The sequence below is a fragment of the Malurus melanocephalus genome, unplaced genomic scaffold (genome assembly GCF_030028575.1).
Source record: "Malurus melanocephalus ecotype Western Australia unplaced genomic scaffold, MMel_1.1 scaffold_12, whole genome shotgun sequence".
Taxonomy (NCBI): domain Eukaryota; kingdom Metazoa; phylum Chordata; class Aves; order Passeriformes; family Maluridae; genus Malurus; species Malurus melanocephalus.
In genome coordinates this window covers 1174928-1199885 of record NW_026623244.1, presented here as the reverse complement: position 1 = coordinate 1199885, position 24958 = coordinate 1174928, and the positions used below count along the sequence as shown (strand labels likewise).

The 24958-nt window shown below is 44.8% G+C and overlaps 1 protein-coding gene across 4 annotated transcripts in view; it reads right to left on the bottom strand.

Annotated features, from left to right (window-relative positions):
* Nucleotides 1–24958, bottom strand: part of SH3PXD2A (SH3 and PX domains 2A) — a 234843-nt gene that overhangs the window by 63094 nt on the left and 146791 nt on the right. For 3 of the 4 annotated variants that reach the window (XM_057379494.1, XM_057379484.1, XM_057379501.1), the window contains one exon: nt 20217–20245. In XM_057379494.1, coding sequence (XP_057235477.1) covers nt 20217–20245 — 29 coding nt within the window. Of the gene's footprint in view, nt 1–897; nt 1009–20216; nt 20246–24958 lie in introns of those variants that run through there. The other variant, XM_057379510.1, reaches the window with a different exon arrangement.

Genomic DNA, 24958 nt, shown 5'->3' with positions numbered 1-24958 from the left:
ATTTACAGCTACGGCAGATCATATGCCTAGAGGATATCCCCCTTTCAAGGGGTGGGGTCCCTGTGGCTCCTGGAGTGACCACCACCCAAGATTAGGTACTGCACAGGAGGGAAGATTTCAGTAAYACAGGAATGAAAGGAAGAAGGGGAGGAGGAAAAGACAAACAGCTCCTTCCRGTAACCAGAAGCTTTAACCATTTTCTGGGTAGCCTGGTTTGGGTTGTTACTACATTCCCTTCAGGCGCAATCAGCAGGGTAAATCCTCCTCAGCTTTCCATCCCYCATGAGCATCTTTAGATGAATTACTCCTCAGTGACATGCAGCATGCCCACAACATTACACTATGTCAGACTCCCTGAAGGGGACTCAAAAGAACAAGGCAGGCAACACCACAGGGAGCACAGCACCAGTTACACCCACTGCCGTGGGCGCTTCCGCAYCCCTGCCAATTAGTTCAGGTCTAATTTGTAACACAGGACACAGCACACATTGAAGAGTAAMAGCCTGCTCAGAGTGAGCACACCAGAGCAGAGGGATGCAGCGTGGCACAAGCTCCCCAGCAAGCTTACACACAGCTGCAATGCCGCCCTGACAACAATAGCTTTACTTTTCTAAAAAAGCATCTTCAGCCCAGGCAGGAGAAATGGAGAGCAGAGGAYAGGATAAGATTGATGTGCCAGGTAAAGGTCCCCCCTCCTCTCCCTCCAAAAAAGCAGAATTAGTGTTTTGGTTAAGCTCCAGCTTGCAAGCCCTCCCCAGAGCAGAGATTGCTGGCAGAAATAAGAGTTTGCTTGCCTCTCCATTTCTTTTTGCCTCGAGTCCGTTTCCTGGTTAAAGTCTTGAGGATACCCCTCCTCCTCTCCATAGGGCTCCACTTTACAATCCTCCCGCTCCTCACCTCAGCAGTTCTCTTCCTGGGGCTGAGCAGAAATGTCATTGGAGCTTGTCCATGCCCCTCAYAGCTGGCACTACTAAGTGACACAGTTGCACCCTGTCCCCCTCACCAGGCAGCGAGGAGGGAGCATCATTCCTCCTGCTGTATTCGGAGACCAGCAGCTACTGTGAAAGCCGCCTAAATAAGAGCACGGAGCATCCGTTCCAACAACATCATCCTCCTCCTCCTGTGTTGCAACAGCTAAGACCTATGATGGTTTTGCAATAGCCAAAAATGAAAACCACCAACCGGACTCCAAAACTAAAATCATCTGGATATGGGAATCCTGTGAGACTCCTGATCTTTGCCAGATTACTCTGTTGTTATCAGGCTATAAACATGTCTGCTCTTTTAATCCATAGAGCGCACAAGCTTTTATATTGCTCTTTCACGATTATCAATCAAGTGTTTACAGATTGAGACTAAATGAATTAGTACTGGGCTGGTCAGTGGAAGTCCTGCAGAAGCAGCCAAAACCACAGAAACGGCCGGCGAACGCCATAAGGGTGAGTCACAGCCCAACAAGGAACTGGCAGGTAGTCCAGCCCTGCCACGGGCACAACTGTGGGGACACGTGCAGGGTCTGCACGCAGGGATGTCTGGCAGAACGGCCCCGAGTGTCCTGGCATTCCATAAGATAATGGCAGAGCTCTACACTTTTCCACGCACGGGGAGGAGTAACTGCGGTAGCTTGGATCTAGAGCTGCGGTTTCTGGATAAAGCCAGCTCTTGAAGGGTAAACTTTCATGTCTCTCTGGAAAACTCCTTTTGGGGAAGGACGAAGAGAAAAAAAAATACCAAGAATAGCAGCAAGCCTACTTAAAATCCTCAGATCAGTCTAACCACTTACAGCAATCGTGTGCTYTGCTCTAAACACATGGAATGCCTTCCACTAAAAACTTCACCGCTTCTCTTTCTTATCAGAAGGACCACAGGACTATGATAAATAAACATATTAAAACAGTGTGTTTTCTTTAAGCCTCCCACTCATGATTTATCCTGAACCGTGTTAAGATAGAGAGCTTAGGTCCGCCTAAAAATTGGGCTGAATGTGTACTGCACACAAGATAAAACAGACTCTGCCATGTAATGCATGCAAGAATACACCAGAGTTCATCGTATCGCAGCAGTGCTGGAGAAGCAGTTCCTAAAATAACTGGTTCCTAGAGTAAGCAGCAGGATCAGACTGATGAAGCCTGCCACAAATCTCTACGGGGACAACATGGATTCAGATCAAAACTSTTTTTCTCTGTCTAGGATCTCGCTTCTGCTCAGTGAGGGGGGTTTTGTTTTGTCTTGGTGTTTTGGATTTTTGTCCTTCTTTTATTCTTAATGGGCCCTAAACGACTGGGGCTTTGACTCATCTCCTGGATGCTCCTGCATTCCATCCTGTCACAATTCAGCCCTATTGCACTTACCAAAACTCAGACTCTATTTATACATCAATTATTCCTGGAGGCAAGACTACTATTGCTTATTGCCACAAACTGTGAGTGAAGAGGATTCACCTCCATCCCTTCTGCCAGACAGCAATCCTCCCAATCCTAGTAGTGTTTTACTTCAGAGCTCAGAGGCTCTTGGTGAAGCAGCCCTGAGCCACAAAGTTTTAGGGACAGAGACAGAAGTCCATCACCTCCCACAGTTACTACAGAAATTCAGTACAACTCCAGTCTCAAGGTCTGGATTAATACCAATTATAGAAGAAAAGAATTATTATTTGGGTTAGTCTATCAAATGGGTTATTAAGGCACTATCATTYCTGTAGTTCTTCCCTGATCTTGGCCAGGTAGCTCTTTTATAAAGCACAAAGACACTCTATTGCWTTTTCAGAAGAGAGTTTCAGAACCAGATGACATCCTGCTATTAGACAGAGATGGGTAGAAAGCAGACAGGGGATGTCTTGGTCTTGTCTGACCACCTAAGTAATGCAGATGACCCAAAGCCAGAGAAGTTTGGCCTAAAACCTGGTCCAAGTCCCAAAGAATGCCTGAGAATAAATCAAGACTGAGCATCATGTACGCAGCAATGGGCAGGTCAGCATGTAAACCCTCTCACTGCAGGTTAGCAGCCATGACTGAYATACAAGAAGTTTCTCCCTGAGTGAGCATCCATCCATCCCAACTCCACAGTGCTCATGCGCTCTGTAAGTCTTTCAGTACTCAGGGCTGTAGTAGCCAGAGCTCTAGCTTTTCTTGCTATCTTTTTGGCTAAATGAGCCAAAATCGGACCTAGATGGTCACTCCATGAGCTGCATTATGTCCCTCCTGACCTGAGTGGATGCTACAAACAGCTAGAGGGGACCCACACCAACAGCCAGGAAGAGAACYTGACCAGCAATCATAGTAGAAAATGAACCTGGTGTCTGGATTCACTCCCCAGCATAAGACATGCCCAGTATTTTCTAGCACTTCCAAGAACCAAGATCTGGGTAATCCTCCAAGAGTCTGGGACAAGTGGCAGCTATAAGGCAGGCTGTGGCTTCCAGCACTGGAGTGTGTGTGATGCACAGCTAAATCCAGCAGCAAAACATCCCCCAAGGGGAGCGCCTCAGCAATGAGCCTGGCCCACGGCAAATGGCAGGCGCTCTCTCAAGAGTTCAGCTCTTCCCTCTTTACAGCCCTCAGCAGCATTTCCAACGAAATCCTGACCAACAGAAAAATTCAGTGCTGACCTTTGCCAAGTGGAGCCTATTAGTCTCGGGATTTATACTTTTTATTTTTGATCTGCAAGGTTTTTAAGCAGAGCCAAGGAAAATTAGAGGCAGGAGGGTGAAAGTAAAWAGTTGAGTCCTCTTTCCACTCTTTCTTGGAAAGTTGGCGCTCTGAGCAGCAATTCCAACCAACTAGGTTACAGGTAGCAACAGTTAAGAATATTTAAGTATTTTGCACACAAATCTGTTAAACTGCTTGGAGATTTTCACACAGCTGCCAAACTGGGTCTTCCACCAGGCTGAAGTCACCAATATACTCTGGCATTTGTCCTAGTCCTGCTCAGTGGTGCAACACATTCCCATTCCTCCACACGGCATGGAGCAGACCAGCCAAGGAGTTTAACAGCAGTCAGGATCCCCAAACTAGTGCCACACCACAGCTCCTCTCAGGATGTGGCTTTGTGGCACCCATCTTTTTCCAGAGTACAAAATTAAAACATTTTCACATCTGGGTTAGAGTCTCCTCTCCATGGAGCAGGTTCATAAACTCAGCTAGAGCTTGGGCAGSATGAAACTAGCTTCTGTTCTGATAGGCTCAGCCTATCTAGGACACATAAATGTACTACACAGGTAAAGATCATATCCAAATTCAAGTCTGCTCTACCAGCTTGACACACCAGGATACAGCCTATGGCAGATCCAGACTGAAGAACACCTATTTGGGAAACTGGGGAYTCATTTGGATGAGAAGCAAACTGAAAGGCCACATGAACTGGAACAGCACGGGGAGCTAAGAACTTGCTAAATGTACATAAGGCTTTTGAAGAGCACTGTGTATGAACATTGACCTTCTCAAGCACCATGCAAAGCAATCACTTATATTTGCACTCCCATCATGCACAGATCTTTTCTTTTTTTTAGCCAAACTATCAACATGCATTTAGCTAAAAGCAGTAMGAAGGAAAAAAATTGTATCTAATAAAGATTTTGCTTTCTTGCCCTTTGAGAAGGCTAAAATCCTTGGCAATCTGTTTGCCGTTTTATGTATAGCAACATGAAACAGTCCCAACACATCTTTTGAGTCAAAGAAACCCAGCCTCACTCCCCAGCCAGGTAATCTGAGGGGTTCCTGTCCTTCTTCCTCAGGGACACCACCTCTTCTGTATCCTCCTGAACATGTTTCTCTCCTGCTCAGTCTCCTTATATTTTTGTCTCAACTCCCCATGTGCTATGAAGCAGCAGGCTCCTGTGACTGAATACTTCAGATACTTCTGCACTTTTATATCCAATTACCACCCTCAAATCAGATCTATTCTACAAAGATGAGGCAGAACTCCCCAAGGATATATTCAACTTCTGTCAAGGATAGCATTTCTGGAATCACAGCAGTCTTGCTCACTAAAAACTTCAGACAAGCAAGCACTCATCCACCAAGAATGGTGGGATTTTGTTCACATACTTTTAACAGRGCATGAACTTGAATATTTACCAAATCTGGTATGGAAATCAGCAGGAGCATTTCCATCTTTCCTTGCCCCAAGACCTATGGGTAGCCTTAACTGCTTGAGTGACTCACAGAGCATCCTGTACAGACACAGGATCTATCACTTGTGAGTTCTCCTTCTAAGTCTGAAGGAAAAAAGAACTCTTCTGTGATATTCCATGTCAGGTGAAAAATGTTTGCAGAAGAAATCTACTGGTTACTCGGTCTAAGTCCTGATTCCTTATACCATAAAGCAAAGCTCTTCCTTACCAGAAATCATGCATCATGAAAAACCAATACACAAGCAGACAACAGACCCTGGGTATCCACTGTCAGAGACTCACATTCAAGACAAGTCCAAAACCCCCCACAGTTGAACCAGAGCATTCTGTTTTTAATAGCATGCAGAACACCAAGACACAGGAATTTACCTGGAGTGACATTCTTTTTTGGAGTCTCAGACAAACTGGACATCCAAACTTGAGATCCAATCATAGGGCAGCCATGAAAAGAGAAAGTAATTAGAGACACAAGAAAACAGTCAAACCAGTCATATCAGAAAGTGTGAGAGTTAGTAAAGACAGCTTTGAAAGAGACATTAGGTTTTTCTTAAGAGTCGCGTTGGCATGATGGGGACACAGAAGGTCAAATCATAAGAACAGAACCACTCAGTTAATTTTTACATTTTAGTGGATTTGCAGAACTTACGAGACTTATATGTAGGTGATCCAATTTTGAGCTCTCAGAATAAGRTATGTCCTAAGCTTATCCCCAATAGCTCAGAAAACACATACCAAGAGACAGTTTGACTTGATATGCCTCAGACCTGCAAAACTATTTATCTTTGCAGCTGTTAATGAGACCCAAAAGACACACAAGCAACTCACAGMGACTGAGCTTAGCAAACACAGATAAGTTTCTACAAGTATCTTGTTACCCTGGAATTGTATTAAGGAAAATAACAATAGACAAACAATGCACCATAGAAAAAAGCACAAAGCTCCAATAAAGGTACTTTCAATGTATAACAAGAAATTCCATTTTTTTAACCAATGAATGAGACAGATCAGGTTAAGGAGAAAGCTGATAACAGTCGCTACCAACAAGGCCAAAAGATTTCCCTCTCCCTCCATGAAGTAAGGGGCAAATACTTGGCTTAGGTATTTGGGAATAATTTTCAAATGTTAAATGTTACTTTTTTTTCGTGAATACACCGGAAGTATGTTTTGAAAATTAGCAAGTTTTCCCCAGTTTCTAAATAACAAACATTCCCCTTCTGTGGGATGAGGATGCAGAAACACAGCTATTACTCTCATTGCCCCAGAGAAGATACATCTAGAAAGAGATGTTTATATGACAGTCTAAGAATCTCCTAAATTGCAACAACTCCAAAATACAATTTGAAAAACACATTTGCAATGGAGGATCCTGTTCTGGACCCAGCAGCTTAATAACAGAGAATGCACTCATCAACCACTTGGAGAGAAAAGCAGGCTACACTGGTGGCCTTGTCTATTTGCTGTTTTTTTTGAACTACAGAGCATCTCCAAGTCAGTTAAAAGATTAATAGATAGTAATGCAATTCATAGTACATATGTAACTGAGAAATTGCTAATGTGATGCAAACCTTAAGAAACAGCTTTCAAACTTTCCAAGTGGTAACCAGAGATTCAAGAAACACATTGCTATTTTCTCAGCATTAAGGGACTGGTGAGCTTTTGAAATCCTTTCTTTAAAACAGGGACACAATTTGCATCATATGGAACAAAACTACATGTAAGCAAAACACTGAATCTGTTTGAATTACTTTACAGTAAGCTCTCTATAGTGGCAGCTTGGAGAAAAATCTGAAGTCTTTCGACTGTCTGACTCCCAAACCCATGTGCTCGAATGTCACAATACACTACAAAATAGACAGTGGTAAATAGCAATRATTTACTTTGGACTACCATTTCAGMAAAAATGAAAAGGCCTCTACATTGGAARAGTGCAACAGGAAATAATCTGGCAGAGTAACTTGTGCTGTAGTTCATGGAGGGAATATACAGCATGTTTCTATTAYAGACTTGGGGCATGCACGGGAAAGGGTGTGAAGGAGTTGTTGTCAGCAACTTGTCTATTAGCTTTTGAATAGACTTCCACTGCCTTCAGAACACGATTATGAACTTCAGTCAGCTGTCAGATCTTTTTCCAGACAGAATAACCTGAATATGACAATGATAAATCAAGCAGATGATGTATTGAAAGAACAACTGGGAAGATTTCAAAGTTTGTCCCAACCCAAGTTGCAGCAAAAGACCAAAACACCCACAGTTAGAAGAAATGAGTTGCACTTAACACAAGTTTAGGCTACACTGGATCTGTCTGCCCCAGAAGAAAAGAGTTTAAACCCAGATCCACAGCAGCCATATCTACATGTACAGTACATATCTACTCATGTGAGATCTCACCATAAAAAAAAAAACTCAATTCTGTTAGCCATTTTCACTTTTTTTTTAAAAAAAATTCTTTTTAAACAAAGTAATTTTTTTCTCCTTGTTGAAACTATTGATTTAAGCCAGAATAGAAGGCAATAGAAGTATTAACTGGTAGACAATCCCACAGGTCACCAGTATGGGCTTCCCAGCCCAAGAAGCAGCATAAAAGCAGCAGCACTTCTCAGCTGCCCCAGCCTGACAGCAGCTAGAAGTGGATGAGGTTGCTTCTGAAGCAGAAGACAGCCAGCATATTTCAGCTGCTCCCGCACATCTGCTTAGCATTAAACTTCCTTCTTGGGGATTTTTTTTTTTTTATTCCAAGACATTTAAGCTTTAATCGCTACCAGCTTTTAAGAGTCCCCCCTACAAATAATAAAAATATCAGACATTAGTGATAGATTCCACTTCACAGAGAGCTCAAACGAAGAGCCGCGGCGGGAGCCAGCRTATGGGGAGGAGGTCAGAGGCCTCAGAAACATGCTGTGCCTGAGCCAACAAAACACAAGCTTTGAACGGCCCCAGGTTTCCCCTTTAGGACAGGGTTTTACTGGAATTCTGCATGGGGCTTGGAGCTGGTTTCCAACGGGATTGGTAATGGTAAACGAACAAACCTTCGCTTCCTGCCACTCCTCTCCCCCACTGCCACACGGCTGAACACCGGCTGGTCTCAGATGATTTGGAAGTGCAGGGAGGAGGAATCTCAGTATTTGGAAGGAAAACTAAAGTTGCCTGCTCAAAGCAGGCCACTCCYAGAGCAATGGCATCCCAATTCTGCTCTTAACACCAGTCCCCACAGCCCCTGCTGCCGACTTTAGGTAGAGCCAGAACAAACTCCTCCTACYGGATTTATTTTTAAAAGCTCAAAAGGAACATGGATCCATAAATTACAACTAAGCCACGAGGCTGAGGCAGTTGTGAAGAGCATAGGGGAGGTTTTCCTTTGGAGCCACACTGCACAGAAATAGCAGCAGAGCAGGCGTGCCACTGAAGTGGCTGCTGAACCCCATTCCATCGCTTCCAAGCTGCCACGACGGAATTAGGCAATACCCAGATGTGTCAAGGGGGTTCCTCAGGTGTGAAAGAAAAGGAAGGAGTTGAAGGAGCATAAAGCTTTGAAGACAAAGTTAAGCTGGTTGCCATGGTGAACATGAAACATTATTCTAGACTTCAGCAGAAGCTTTTCTGCTGCCAGTGAGACTGGTTTGTTTGCTGCTCCTCCCACCACTGGCAAGGGAACCGGCGCCAGACTTCTGGGGACTAATGCTTTATGCTTGTGATACAGCTCCACTCATCTCATTTTAACAGCAGACTATTTGTCTTGTGTACAGTTAGAGCAGAKCAAGCTTCCACAAAAACCTACAATACTTGGAGCCAGTCTAGAATTAAGTGCATGAGCTCAATGCTACCAAAATCCAGATGCCACTTTCGTGGTAATTACCAAATGTCACATTCATGTGACTAAATAACACATCAGTACTGCCCATTCAGGTGGGCCCCTGCTCTAGCAGGTGCGGAGAAGCTCCTCCACAGGCATTTTAGCAGCAGCTACTGTTGCAGGTTTCTGTTAGTAACACTGTCTGAAACATTCAGTTCAGCATCCATTATTTAACATTGGTGCCAGCACACTTTCCTACAGAATCACAGGTTTCATGTTGCTGGGACTATCAGGGACCTTTGTAACAAACTTAAAAAAAAAACTGTCTGTGCAGCTGTCTAGTGTGTTCARCTACCCATTTCCCAACAATAGTCCTGCAGTAATTCAGGGGAATTGGATGATASTGGTCATGAGTGAGGTTGTAGTTCTGGCTATGTAACCTTTGCCTCAAATGATTTCTGTGCATAGCTGAGAAGTTAGCGTGGRTCAAAGACAGGTCCCTACAAGTGATCTGGATGTGGTTACCTTGCTTTGGAGGGCAAAAAGTTTAATTATACAGGTATGGCCTGTTCTTTGGAAGTTGCCTTCCACAGGATATAACAGYTCTAGGGCCATTTAACTAATAAAACTGTTTTGTTCTCATGAAACCCTACCTTTAACATCAACCAGGAAAACCAAAATCTCCCAGCTGCTAAGGTGCAACTTAAATTACTGAAAAAAGGATTACAAGAATAAACTGCCATACCGAAGAGATATTGACATCTGGTCCGTTTCCAACAGTGGTCTGTTCCACAAATGCAGCTGAGCGTTTTGCAGACTCATTTTCYAGACTTACACCCTTCCTTTCTCAATTGGAGAGGTGAAAAGAAAATAAGCAATACAGTCAGTGATTCCTCAGACTGGAGCTGGGGGRAAAGAAATGCTTCTTCTGAAGAATGGGCGTGTTCTCATCCCAACAGCCATATCTGACAAGTCAGCAACAAGYGGGCTGACCACAGTGTTCCTTAGACGTGTCCACTTCTTAGAACTGGCATGGAGCCTTGTTGGCTGCAATGTTCATCACATATGGCAGAAAACAGAAGTTAAGCCTGTATTTCATTTACATTTTGGAACACAAGCCCGCCAAGGAGTTGGTATAAACGAAGCACAGTGCTGTTGTCCTGGGGGCTCAGGTGAGAYACCTCACTGCCCCAAGCAGGTAAAGAACCTAAGAGCCAAACTCAGTCTGCTCRGTCCAGGGCTTCTTGCTGAGATTTTGCCTCCACTTTTTCTCTTCTTGTTTCCTTTCTGCACTCTTCAGACAAGCTGAGGAACAAAYTCCYGCTTCTCCTCCTGACAAGGTGAGGYTGGCCAGTCAAGAGCACAAAGCTCAGTGAGGAGCACCAAAACCRTGGGGCTTGTTTCCACTTCCATCTGCAGACAGTGCAGCATGCTCAGTGTTCTTCCATACCCTTTTGAGCCTCTCCAAAACCTCCATCTCCCACACTCACTGACAATGCTCTGTCAGTCTGCCTCCAGGTTTCTCTCCTCTCATCCCCTCCCCTTCAGCTGGGGTTTGATACTTTGGTTAAATGGGAAGGCAGTAAGATACAACAGTACTRGAGCAGGGGATGGAGAGAGAAATATTTGGTGTCACTAATCTCCCCCAGAAACAGAACTATTTTACCAAGGAATTATTCGAATACAGAACCTATGTGTAGTTTTACAACATGGCTGGRAAGAGGAAAAATGCAGACGAGCCTTCATCTGAACTGCAACCATTGCCACTTACTCTTGGCTCACACAATTAACTCATTCAATTAGGCAGAGAACAACAGACAGTCAGAGAAATGGGAGGATGGCACAGAAAGGTTGCAAGTGTTTTGATCTATCTCACACAGCCCTGCTCAGRGCACCCCATTGAACTGCACCATTGATGTTTCTTCCTCCAGGCTCCCGAAAGATCTAAACAAAAACCACATCTGTGCCCAGTGCCTGGCCCAGGGTGGACCCTGTCAGATATTACACTCCTTAGGTACCACAATGACAGATTCATTTATTACTGTAATTGCTGGGCAAGCAGCARTCAACACTGTCCCACACCAGGGTAGCTTAAATAAGCTTTCCTTGCTCTTATGTTTGTGGATGCTGATGAATCATGTTTAAAGCAAGCGTTTTAAGATAGTCCTTGAAGCAATAAACACATATTATTGTTCCCTCCAATAGGAGACTGCATTTTAAAGTAAATCTCTCATCCCTGCAGAGATATCTCCTCTCCTATACACTTGGCACTGAACATCACCTCCACTCCCCATGCCATCTGTTCAAGAGGGCTGTATCTTGAAAAAATATTTGACTAGTAGATTATCAAACATGCAAATCCAGCTAAAGTGTCTGAGTAAGAGGATTGGCAGCARGCATTAAACAAGGCCTTTAATTTTAGTCCTATTCACCAAGTTCAGCTCCGTCACGAACAGCCTGGGGAGGGCTTGCCAGTGTGGGGGTGGGGGGCAGAGGTGCTGAGCTGCAGTGACCGGCCCAGCCAACACCTTCCTCCTTCCCTGGCAGAAATGATCCCCCTGGGAGCTGCTGGGGCTCCTCACCCCCCGGCTCCATGCTGCAGACCAACCTCAGACCACGTCCACTTGCCACGTAGCCTGGCGCATGCTAGACCCACACACACTGCTTGGAAAATGTTCACATCTGGCTTTCACGTGACTTGAGCGTGCCTCAGAAATTCATCATCTGGATAACTCACTCCTGCAGGGGAGAAATCCACAACCAGGGAGCCCTTTCCTGAGTTGGAAYGGAGGAGCGGGGCCAGAGGATCGTGTGCTTGACAAACTGCACAGTGACACGCTCACAGCTGCGTTTTCACAGCCTCATCCAGTCCTTCATCCTTTCTAAAAGTACAAATGCAAAGAAAACTTAGTCCCAATTTTTCACTCTGTTTACCTCTGCAAAAGCCTGTTTAAATCCCATTCGCAGACCCAGAAGTATCCAGGACTGTTTAGTTTTTGTTCTGGCAGCCATAGCTCACATTAACTCTTTCCACATGGCAAGTGAGGATTGTTTCCCACATGATCGCYGTGGTACAGCCCCTGCACATAGAGTTTTGTAGCAGTTCCAAGTTTTTCTGGGAAGTGCCTAGAATATCTGAATGCTAATCCACATCTACAGCTGTACAAACTGAGAGCATCACCCCTCCGAGGTAAAAATCAGCCTCCAGCACTGCCAAGGAGGAGGGCAGAAAAGCTCAGACGCTGCACTTGGAAACTCACAGGTATGTACACATGCTGAGATTCATTTGTGGCTCAAAAAATGGAGGAAGAGTCAAGTCCCAACTGTGAAGCAGCCACGCTGCCGAGCACAGAACACGCAGCAGCATCGGCATGTCCAGGCAGAAAYGCACAATAATCAATTCATACATTGTAATTGCTGCTGGTCACCTCCTTAAGTAATATTGCCAGCCATCTCTGGTGAGGTGAGCCACTCCATCCAGAGCAAAGCAGAGAGGATTTGTCCTGTCACACAGCCTGGACACAGGCCAGTTAGAATGGGACCAGTGTGAAGCCACACACAAAGCTGGAGGCACTTAGGGAGCACTATTTTAGGGGTGAGTGCTCGCAACAGACTGAGGATACACCCCCTACATCCAGGCTTCCAGAATCTCAGGAGAGAGATTCAAGTGCTCACCAGCCTAAGACTAAATTACCCAGAATGTCCAGGGAGGATTTTGTCTGCTCCTCTCAGCCAGACAGACCCATCTGTGCCACATACAGATTCCTGCAGTGGCTGAGGATCATCACCCTCCATTTCAGCTCCCAAGTACACTTCTCACCTGCCTTATCTAGCATGCCAAAATCAAAATACCAGTACTCTCTGTGCAAGAGAGGAAAAACCCACGCAAGCGGCGTTAATACCATCTGCCTCTGACAGACAGAAGAGGGAGGCAGAACAGGAGCAGATGGAGAACAGAGAATTCCTTAAAACCCAGAAAAATGCCATCATATCCCCTAAAGTACTAAGTGCTGCTTTTTCGGCGCTCAGCTGAAGACTCTCTGAGGCATTTGCAAGGTTCAAGCTGTTCTGCCATGGCTGTGCTCCTGCCACACCTCATTTTTCCAGCCCTCCCTGCACCCAGTCTCCCTGCCCTGTCTCCTGGACACAGGGCTCTCTGCAGCAGCGATGCTTGAACTGGGAACGGCAAAGAACACAAACACATTCTTTTCCTTAATCCTGCACCCTGTCCCCACACTTCAGTTTAAAAGCCAAGGAGCAAAACAAAAAACCCACACAGCACACAAACATCTCTTTCTCTCTTATCCCATCTTCCTCCCACCCCAGCATATGGGCCACCCAGAAGAGGACAGTGATCCTATACATCTACTGGACCACATGTCCTGTCAGCAGAAAACTGAGGCAGTGCAGARTGAAGTCTCCTATCTGCTTGTCTCTTCAGTAGCCTCAGGCAGGAGTCCAAAGCACTTCAGTTTAAGCAGTGACTTTAAAAATATGGTGTACAAGGAGAAGTGTGAGATCAGCTTCCTCCTGCCAGAATACTACAGGCTGGATTTGGAGTGTGGGATTGGAGTGGACAGATTCACATCTTGACTGAAGATGCAGAATTGGGTCACACACATGCAGATGCTGCAAGGATGTGAAATCTGCCTCCTGACTCAGAGGCAKCTCTTCCTCAAATCCTGCTCTCTGTTATTGTACCTGAGCACAGAGCAGTAGGCCTGCCTTGAAAACGATACCCAAACCCACAGAAAGGGATGTTCCTTAATTGTATGATTAAAAAAAATCAGGAAAGAAAATTAGGTCTTTGGGGAGTAACTGCATCAAAAGTCAATAAACTGATCAGAAGTTTAGCAGATTTATCACCTGCAGAAGAATAACTATCATGAGAAGAGGAAGCTCCGCCATTGACACTGAACTCAAAATGCACACTGAGATMATTTACTACTAAATTCTTCCAGAACCAGGCCCAAGATGTATATTCCCAGTAATTAAATGGTTTGTTTGGTCCTTAATTGCTATGCTTTTGCCTACGCTATCCTTCTTTTATTAATAAATCCTTTATCTTCCTGAAAAGGAAAAAAAAACTCCAAGCAGCTCTGTGAGAACCAAAATGTTCTGCCAGAATCGGCTGTTTTTAAATTCCATGCAGTAATTACTACATACAGCCAAGAAGGTTAATCGTATATGAGGGAACAGATCCCCATTTCTGATCAAGAGCAATCCTGTCAGTACATGCTTGTGAAGTGGTAAAACAGTGGCTGGCAAATGCCCTCATCCAGCCATGCTCACCAGCAGGTCCAGTGCCACCATGGGCCAGTCCACCATCGCTATTTCTGCCCTCATTGCAGGAACAATGCAAGGAGCACGGTGCACACGTGGGGTTCATCAGAACACAAACCAGAGCACGTGCCTCAGTCTGCAGGGATCATGTCATACTGCAGATTTCTTACAAGAATTAWGACACCAAAACCAAGTTACATGATTTAAGATGTTCCTGGGACTTTGCCATGGGCTTGGACAGACTTACACCCYTATTCATATTCACCTTATAAAAAAAAAGAAATAATAAAAAATGACCTTCCAAGCTGAAGCTTTCAGAGGGTCTATGGGGAGACAGACTTCAGAGACAATCACTAAGAGAGCAGAACGACTCAAAGAAACATTTGAGTTCAAAATACCATTCTAGCTTTGTTGCTACCACCTGGGCTCAGATTCACTAAGCAATTACCAACTGCCTGCTTGGGGCACATAGCCCCAAGCATCTGCTGCAGTTAACCACCCTGACACAAGATGCATTGCCTCATGCTGGGATAGACCAATGTAGTTAATTGGATTTTTCAGTCTCTTTAGTAACACACTTAGATTTGGCTCCTTTGAGAACCCAGTTRAAAGGCTTAAAGAGTTCTTCTGACTGAGAAGGTAAAACTGAGACAGATTTCACAGTCACCTGGATTTGTTAAGGCGTGCCCCCAGWTCTAATACTAAAAAGGCATCCACCACTCCAGATGACATTCCATCAATACTGCAGCAGTCTTCAGGGCAAAGGAAAGGCAACATTGTGCATCTCCTGCAGCTGTCCTTCCTTCTCCCTCTACTGCAGCCACTTCCCACAAATATTACAAAACACCTGCCAGGGCTGGAGGCTGTGCATTCCCTTCTCTGCCTGTATCCACGTGTAGCTAAATGCCTGCCACAGGCCTGTGAAGCTGGCAGAGACCTCCACACTCGATTGCATCAAACAAGCTTTGTTCCCAGGGTCAGCACCTCAGTCCTGCAACAGGTAAAAACAGCTCCAGCCACACAGCCCTGCTGGTCCATCTGGGGGCTCACACACTTGTAACCTCCTTGAATGATTAAGCACAGAAGGGCTGGGACACATTATTCATTTTCTCCATATTCTCTTAAAGGAGGCATCTCAAACTTAGTCAAGAAAATAAAGCTCATTTACAAAAAGGGGAAAAAAGAGCAAGACATGCYATGGAAGCTCTAGACACATGCAGTGTGACAGAACCAGAAAGGTTAAGCTCTGAAGTAAGGAACACAGCTCAGCTGTAAGGATAGAAAAAGCCACAARTTGAGCCATTTCCCTTTGTAATTAAAAAGGAAGCATAAAAAACCCTATCCCTGATAATGCAAAGAAACAGCAATTAAGGCAACTCCCTGAAGCTGACAGAGCATACATCCTTAGTGCATGAGAGTAAGGAAGAAGGTTTCTCCAGTAATGAAGAATTAGGCCAAGGAAACAACTTTTGGCGTCAGCTCCACCCATAATTCCTAGGCAGCATCCCACAAAGTGATCAGCCACAAGGGCCCTTGGTGTTGTTACAACAATCTGCTTGTTTCTCGCTTGAGGCCTCGCTTCTGTCATTGCTACAACTCAACTCAGTAATTTCCCCTTTGAGAGAAAAGAGAGCATTACACATGTTTCTATAAAAAGTTTGTAAAGTATCTTCCAGTGGACTCTGAAGTTTTTATTAACTTGCCAGCAGATACATCCTTCCTAGTTTTAGATTACAGGAGGGAAAGAAAGCAGCAATTGTTGGCTGTGTGTAGCCATAATCTTGCTAGTCAAAAAAATGGACATGAGAACCCAGCTGAAAGATGGTTTACTAACTCAAGAAAGCCTCATCAGCATCCTGAGGCAACACTGGCTTGAACCAAAATGTTAAGTTAATATTCTAAGTGCTCAATTACAGGGACTATTTAAATAGACTTCAGCTGCCAGACTCAGCCAAAGCACAGCCAGCTCGATGCAGACAGGATCCGAATAATGAGGGAAAGGAGACACTGCAGTACTGATGGAGCCGTAACTTCTGTCTTATTAAAGTTTACTCCCCCTCACTTGGAGAAGCATCCTGCAGCACAGCAACAAGGTGCCAGAGGAAGCCCAGGAGCAGCAGCTTGGCAGCCCTGCCACCAGCAAGCTGGGCAGTCAGAGCAGGGGGAAGTCTGGCTATGATTTCTGAAGGGGGTGGCCACCAGTGCTCCTGCCAGGGCACACAGAAAGTCGTGACCACAAGGACGTGGTTGCCTACAAGGCAGGTGGCAGAGATGCTTTTGAAAKCATCTCTTGTGCTGGATCTCACAGCTAGCAAAGAGAATCCCCACAGTAGCTGAGGAGCCCTGAGACTCAGCACAGAAAAGCTGTGAAGCCCACACCAGCTCCCTACTGCCAAAAACACCAGGTCCCAGATGCTTGCTTCAGCTTCATGAYTGGGATCTGACAGCTCTGGCATGAAACCAGCCAGGAAGGATTCTCAGCAAGGGAAGAGAGAGAGATCATCTTACTCCAGGAKTCTGCAGCTTGCTTGAGCCAGCAAGGGGGTTTGTGGGGTGGGAGACACGATGACATCTGYGGGGAGAAACATACTCCAACTGGTTTCATAAGCCACATCAGGATTAGCAGATATCTCAAGGGTTAATTAGTTCACCATGCACAGATGGTAGCTGGTGGGGTTTGCAGAATGGATTAACCTAATTTGTGGTTTGTAATGTACCATACAAATACCCATTCCTAGATTTGCAGCAACTCTACCCTTATTTTGATTTGAAGACAGAAAACCACACAATGGATACCAGCATAGAAGAAATGCCTGTTTTGAGTGACAAATGAGTAGCTGTTCACTTGGATAATGCAATTGACAAATTGGAACTTGAAAAGAAATTCCTTCCCATTTTGCTGCAGWGGGTCTTTGGGTGGATCAAGAAGAGAGTCCATTTGTTGCAGTGAACAGAATATGCCCATGGTAACCACTCCTCACAGTTGTACTGAGGGCTCTCCAGCACTGACAGATGGTCATAGAGCGACAATTCAATTGCCTGGAAACATGAAGGCAGCCTTCTSAAGCAGCTCTGCAGTGCCAAATAAAGCCCCCCAAGTCCAAGGTACCAGCACATGTGGCATCTCAGGCCACAGCAAATGCTGTGCTTCCACAGAGCCCCGGTGAAGCTCCATGTCTCTGAGCTGGCTGCAGGTTAAAGCATTTATAATTCGATCACATCCAAGGAAAGGACTGTGTGTTTACACAGCCTTTTGCACCAGAGGAAGCCTGGCTCAGGGCTGGCATGCAGAGATGCCCCAGATCAGCACAAGACTCCCTTTTGTTTAGCTAAGGACGTGCCACGCTATTGCATTTGGTTCAGAAGGTCTCAAATGTTTACAACYAGCATCAACTGCAGCGGTAAATGTTTCCATAACTCCTATTAAACTCTGAACTTCTCCAGTTTCTCCCTSCTCTAAGGGGTGAGTGCAGGACTAGCTAGACACTCACTCTGGCGAGGCAGAGGTCAGGGTAGAGGTGATGTTGGCTGTCTGAGGCATTCTCCAAATGTTTCTGYAATCGGCCATGCTCGTGTCATGCCTGCACATGCCTGAGACACAGCAGCTGTGGGATTCCTGCCAGACAGTGTAGGACAGCTGTGCTCACACCCAACAGCTCCTCCCAGCACATCTTTGGTCAAGGCACAAAAAGTGTTCACAAGGTCTCATTTGTTGGGAGGTGCTTGTGTTTAAAAATGCCTATTTGTCTCTTGTTTAAAGATGGAGTAGTTCCATGTTCTGGACCTGTGGAATAAACTGCATTTCAAAGCTATTTGTTATCTTAAAATACCCTCACAGCAGTYCTGAAAATCTGTGCTTATTTACCCCATTCCTTTTTCAAGGGTCATAGAGCTGGTCTTTGTTGGAGGCTGTAACTGGTGACTGCCTTGGCATATTCCTTCACTCATTGCATGCACACTCCCACAACACCCAGCTCCAAACAGAAGGAAGCATTCCTCTGCCATTCTAAAATCAAGCAAGAAGATGGCCAAGAACAGAGTGCCTTTATGCAGCTCAATTTGCTCAGAAAGCTGCTTCACATTCCTCTTTGCATGTGCTTAGTGGAGAAAGAGTGTCCCTCAGCCCCACAGCTTCCAAGCCCTGGCTGCACAAGCAGCCTGGCACCAAAAAGCAAAGAGAAACAGTCCCAGAAGGAGATCTGGCAGCATGGRGAGCCGAGACAACTAAAGGAGGGAGCCCTGGCGGATTGACCCTCACAGGATGGATGACCATGTCACTTTGGGCTCCCAGGGCAAGTGGCCAAAGAGTCCAGCAGGGCAGAGCATCCACAAATGGCATCTCAGCTACACTGGCTCAACTTCATCGCTTCTCTCATGATGTCATAGCAGATCAGCTCCAACGTGCCCCCAGAGCCCCAGGAGTAGAGAGGCAGCATTTCCCTTCCACTCCCAGAGCAGTTCCTTGCATCTCTTGCACATGAATTGCAGCAGTCTTTCATGTAAACTGGCGCACTGAGCCCAAAGCTCKCCAGGTCTCCTAATGCTGTTCCAGGTCAGTGCTAAATCAGGTTGCCYCAGAGACTTTAGGAACATTTTTCAAAGATTTTTACATGGCCCAAAAGCCCCCAGTGCTCAGGATGTGGCACTGAGCCAGGAACTCTCACATTCAGCTCTGCCTTCTACCGAGTCTCTTGGACCTTTTTATTTAAGGTCAGCCCCCCCCCCCCCAGAGAAAGCGCTGCCCCCAATTTAATTCATGGGCCATTGTGAACAAACACTTTGCTTAATTTTACATTTAGGAAGTCTCAGAAGTGCAACCCAGACAGAAGCTTCGCAGGAGACTGAGCAGACAAAGTGTGCCCCAGTTTATTGTGTGGGACCAGCACCCTGTACCCCACTTGTCTCTTCATTACCACACCCCACCTCAGGGAAATTCAGGGAAAAACACCAAAAGTATTGGCCTGCAAAGGCAGCTGCCATTTGATGCACAGGCCACTGGGGTTAAGCAACAGCTTCACTTTAGTGCATCACTTAGCTTATTACAGGATGGCAGCTTAAAAGCCCTCATAATTAACCAACAAATCAATCTAGGCAGTGATATTCACTGGAGTCCAGTACGTTACATTCATCTTCCCTTCCCTCCCAGAGATTAAGCCACTGCAGTGTTTCTTTATCATCTTAAAAAGCAAGAAGAAAAAAATCCTCCCCTCCCTGCACACAGGCCAGGGTCTTCTAGGAGTCACTATTGGTTTGAAAGGCTTCTCTCTGGATGCCCTGAATGCAATTTGAAGCATCCAAGGTTCCAAACAAAGTCAATGAGAGTTGCAGGTGCTTAATGATGTTTGGGAAAAAAAATAAAAAAAAAATTAAAAAATAGAAAGCCCTGACAYATCCAGCTCAGAGCAGCCAAACCCAGAGGCCCATAATTACACGTCCCTATTGAAAAYACATCTGTAAAAATCACTAAGAGCTACATGGGGAGGGAAAAATTGGATTTATATAGTTTCAAATCAGGGTTTTATAGGACATTTCAATCCAGGATTTTAAAAACAAAACACTGAACTACAGCCTTTAAGGCAACCCAAACCCAGACACAAGCACTGAGAACATTTTGCATCAGAAGCTTCACCAGAGCCATTTGAAAAGGCACAATAAAATATTCAAATCCACACAGAAAAAGATACCCTTCCCCTCCAGAAAAGAACCCCAAGTCTGACTCTGCATTTTGGCCACTTGCAATGAAAGAGAGAGAAATTTAACACAATTATAATCTCACATTGGAGATGGAGCTGTATAAATACAGTCAGAGAAAAGCAGTCATTTTAACTGAGATACTATATAAGGTGGGTTTCCTCTCTCCAGYGCAAAGGAAAGAAACTGATGCTTATCTCCAGCAGGATTCAGCAATAAAAAGTTAAACTGCTACACAAGATAAACAGAAGGTTTAACAGTGGAAAGCAGGGGATAAGGTCTTCTCTAGAATCATGCAGTACATAAAAAAGTCTGGCRTCTTACCTGATTTTCTCTTTGAAGATCCATAGTCCCTGAAAAACAGACAACAACAAATAGACATGGTTAGAGCTGGGAACGGTGCTGAGAGAATGGGTGCCTCCCAAATTTCCACCCATATGCTGAAGGGCTCGTGCTGCGCCCTCCCTCCCTTAAAGCGGAGGTGAGGGCGGCCGGGCATGGGCGGGCGGGGGCCGGGGGCGTCCCGGGCAGCAGCGGCCCATCAGCAGCACCGGCTGGGGCTGCCGCAGCACCGGGGGCTCGGCAGCATGTGATCAGCCCGCCAGAGCGAACCATCCACGAGCGCCGAGCCAGGGGAGAGGGGTGGCATTTTTCCCCTTTAAATTGTGCTGTTAAATGCACAGCTACTGAATTAACCCTTAACGTCCCCTCGGAGAGGAAAGGGAATGCGAACTGATTGCTGCAGGGATGCGGCTGCTCYGGGCTGAGCTGGCGTGGCTGGCAGCCCCGAGGGTAATTAATTTGTGAATAACCTTCAGTCCCTCTCCTAGTTATCTCTGACAAGCACTTGGAAAGCACAAGGAAAAAAAATAAAAAACCGAAACAAATCCCAAACTTTGTCTTTTTTCTTCTAGGATAGAAAATGCACCCTTACTTTTCCCACAGTGATTTAAGGGGTGCTGGCACCTCTAATCATGCGGAACAGCTGAAACCCCAGACAGCTGCTATAGGAGGGGAAGAAATTACAGAAGGGAGCTGCAAGACCTGATTCGGGATAAGCARAACTGAGGAAAAAAATATTTGGCTATGGCTGTGCTTCCTCCTGGTGCTCTCCAGAGCCGGTGGGACCCAGTCGTGGCGTGGTCTGCACTGGCAGGAGCCCGGGCAGTGACAGCTGGGCACAGGCAGCATCGCTGGGCAGGCACAGCGCCCGTGGCACCGGCACACCCCGCACATGGGCAGTGTCAATGTTGGCCAAATCACCCGATGGCCGCCTGCCTTCACAGGAATCCCACCCGAGGGGCAGGCAGTAGCCTCTATATTTGGGGAGCCGGGCTGTCAGAAATGGGGTTTTGTATCTTGCAGCATGCTCCATCCTCCAGAGGAATCAGAGAGCGATTACCCCAAATTACTTATTTAAAATGATATTCATTTATTTTGTGTGCATCCCCTTGCCTTAAATATCTAGCATTTGCTTGCAGTGAGTAATATTTATTTGGGATTTTTTTGCACCCTCTATTAATTCTCGGGGTCATTTCTACTTCAATTAAATGGTTGTTTTCTCAGCCATGCCTGAAGTTGTATTTCATGTGAAAATGCTACTGYTCATGAATAAGTTGCTTTTTCCATAGAAGTGATATCATATGCAAATGTAATTCCTGCTGTATGGTGCCCGAAACAGAGACCCCTCAGACCAAGCCAGGGATGGCACAGTCCCCAAAATATAGTCCTCTACCCCAGCTTAGCTCCCACGCCAGTCTGGAGCTTTGTGGAGCTGTCAATGTTCCACAGCTCTTCTGGCATGTGGAACTCAATTCACATGATTAGAGATGTGGTAATGATTGACTGACAGCTAGAAGATATTAATTTATCATTATAAAATAGCTATTTAAATCACCACCATCATCCAATTCACAAGGCTTAATGAAAAATAAAGAAAAGCCAATCAACTACTGGGCAAGTTTTCATCTTTTCATTTAGTCTGCCCGTAAGTTTTAAAGTCAACTTTAATGGGGTTCTGATTTTGGAGTTCTTAAAAACAAAACAGGTACCCCATGTATCCCTGTCTCATCACTTTTTTATACACGCACATTTCACTCATTAAGTCAGGAGAAAGTAGTATCAAATAAAATGGAGCTTGAAATAAAATCTTTTTCTCCCCAGTGACACTCTGAAATACAAAACTTGCTTCTCCCAGCAAGGACAGAAAAAAAAAAAAATACTGCTGAAATAGAAAGTAAAGCAGATATAGCAAATAATCTCTGTCTGTGTAAAGTACTCTTTGTATACGTATTCTTCACCTCTTTTCTGCTAATGAAGGAAGGCTGTGCTGCTGCTTTGCAATAGCAGCAGCAGCAAGGAGCCCTGCATTACTCCATTTTTTTTAATGTCTTACTATCCTGTATATGATTCATTGATATATTTTTCCTCTCCCAAGTGATGATATATAAGGTTAATGCCTCTGAGCCTCACTGGTTTCAGTGAAGCCTTAGTGTGCGGCTGAAGTATTGGTTTATGTCTGCAAACCAATAAAGGAAATTATTTAATGGTTTCTCTTAACTATAACAATTTCCAAGTTGGAACTCTGATCTCCTGCAATCCAGACTGCACCTGGCACACTGTTAGCCCTTAGATCAGACCAAAAATGTAGTCTTGTAGAAGAAAAATCCAAGGAGAGGTACAATCTATGCCATATCTGCCGCTATATAGGGAAGATCACTTTCTCTTAAACTCTTGCTCTTTTTATCTTTTAATCTTTATTTGCAGACATATTTCCATTCTTTTTCCATTTCTGTATGAGAACAGACGCCACCATCCTAACTCTAGTGCCAGCCATAGCTACAAGAATAACAATGAAAGCAGTGGGTGGAACTAAAAGTAGCTCTGGCAGGTCCCTTCTTCATTAGCCAGGATCACTTCATACCGAACAAATGCCTTTCTCAAAAAGARCACATTTCCAGCCTTTTAAGAATTAGAATCCAGCAATTTTGTTTAAAGTCTTCCTGCGGGGCACCACCTTTAGCTGACACCGAGCCTCATTACTGGCAAGAAAAATATTTCCTACTKCTACTGCTATTAAAACATCACTGGTGTCAAACACGTCACACAAGCTGGATACACTCTTCTTCAATGACAAAGGAGAGGGGAGCTGGATCTGCTTTCTCATCAGCATTACCCCAGGATAACATTACTAATTTGAAATGTAGCAATGAATGTGAAAGGAAGACTGKGAACATTGCTACAGAGCAAACTGCCTGGATATCACATTAAGCTATCCACAGTGAGACTTGAAATTTCTGAAGCATAAAATGATCTTATGTTGAATTTATATGTCACTTGCAATSTAATTTAGATATGAAGGCTATATTAACAATGTTATGGAAAAGTTTTATGGTAAATCTTGTCTTCAGGGACTGACTTTGCTGCTGTAATCACTGAGAGTTAATAAATATTGATGTGTGTATACATGTGTTTCCATCTGTCTAAATACATGCAGATACACAACAGTGGCACATTCACAAAGTTGTTTAAAAAGTGAAGAGTGTCCTGACATTTGTTCAATAAAGCCTAAGAAATGCTCCAAGTGGAGAAGACTGGAGATGACTAGGTGTATTGGCAACATGCTGTGCCTATCAATTTTCTAATTCACTTTGATTTCTATCTGTCCCAGAGGGTTTCTCCTGCATGGCCTTTGGAGATCTGGCAAGCCTGCAGAATCCTCCTGCAGGAACAGCTTCCCTTGGAGATGATGGGTTCAGTTAGRGGACCTCATCACTGTGGGACTTAGGGTGCAAAGGCTCTTTTAAAAGCTTCTCCTCATTGCTRTGGGACAGCAGATCCAGAAGCTTCACTCTCTGGGATTCCTCCTTTCCCAGATACGTCACACTTTACCCCTCTGCCTGTCAGGAAAGCAAGGCTCAGCTTCAACCCCTTTAGCGAAGATGTAAGACTATCATGAGTTTCAACGATGAGGGAAAGCAGTGGCTGCAAAACATGAGGAGCTGTCAGAGCCACGGAGCAGCACGGCTGGGGGAGCTGCACAGCAGACATTGCACCAGACAAGACAGAAGCTAAAGGGAGAGTAAATCATCTTTCTGTCTCTTTCTCAGTGTTTGCTGTCCAAAGGAGTTGAGACAGTGACAAACCCTGAGTAATRGAGGTCAATCTGCATCCTCGAGAGTATTTTGATACATAAATTGAAATTGTTCTGTTGGCTTTYCTTAATTCATGTTTAAATACATTGTAGTCATTTCTGTTCCCAGACTCCTTAATTCCTAAAAGTCTCTAGTGGTGTGGGCAGACTGCAGTGGAGATATATGACATTTCAAACAAGCAACTCAGATTATCATTTAATCACCAATGATTTGCCAGGCAGATTAAAAGCACAGAAATATTTTTACAAGGAAGTCCACTCTCTCCTTCCCAACACTTAGAGTTTGTAGTCAGTAATGAAGACAGCTTTTTCACCAACTATTTTTCTTAGCACTGCTATCAGATTCTGTGACACTGTTTTTAAAGTAAACCAATACAAAATTACTTTGCTACTACTCTTTATGTGTACAGAAACTTGAGCCTTGAGAATATATTTGCATCTTGAAACTCCCCTGATTTTCCTCAAYAGCCAGACTGACATCTTCTATTTGAGATAAGGCACAAAACCAAGTGTGACTGAGACCTGGCACAAGGTACCTGACCAAGGGTTATGGCTGGAGATCACCTGAATACCTTCATTTCATCCAAACACACAGGAGCTATATGGAGAGCTTAGGGTTGAAATTCATATTCATGCTACTCAAAGTGCAAAAGTTGAACCATGTGCATGAAGGCATCTCCATTCCCACTGAGCTCTGAGACCCATATGACATGTAATTAAGCAAAATTAACTCTGTATGTTACGCATTGGGAATAGAAACTCAAACACATGGAGGCACACAGCGATATACTTCCCCCTTCAGCATTCCATCCTCTGATAGCATGAAACCACAGCTGATCTCTTCCCCGAGCCAAAGAAATAGATGAAGGCTTTTTTCCTTCTTCTTCTTCTTTTTTTTTTTTTTTTTTTTTTT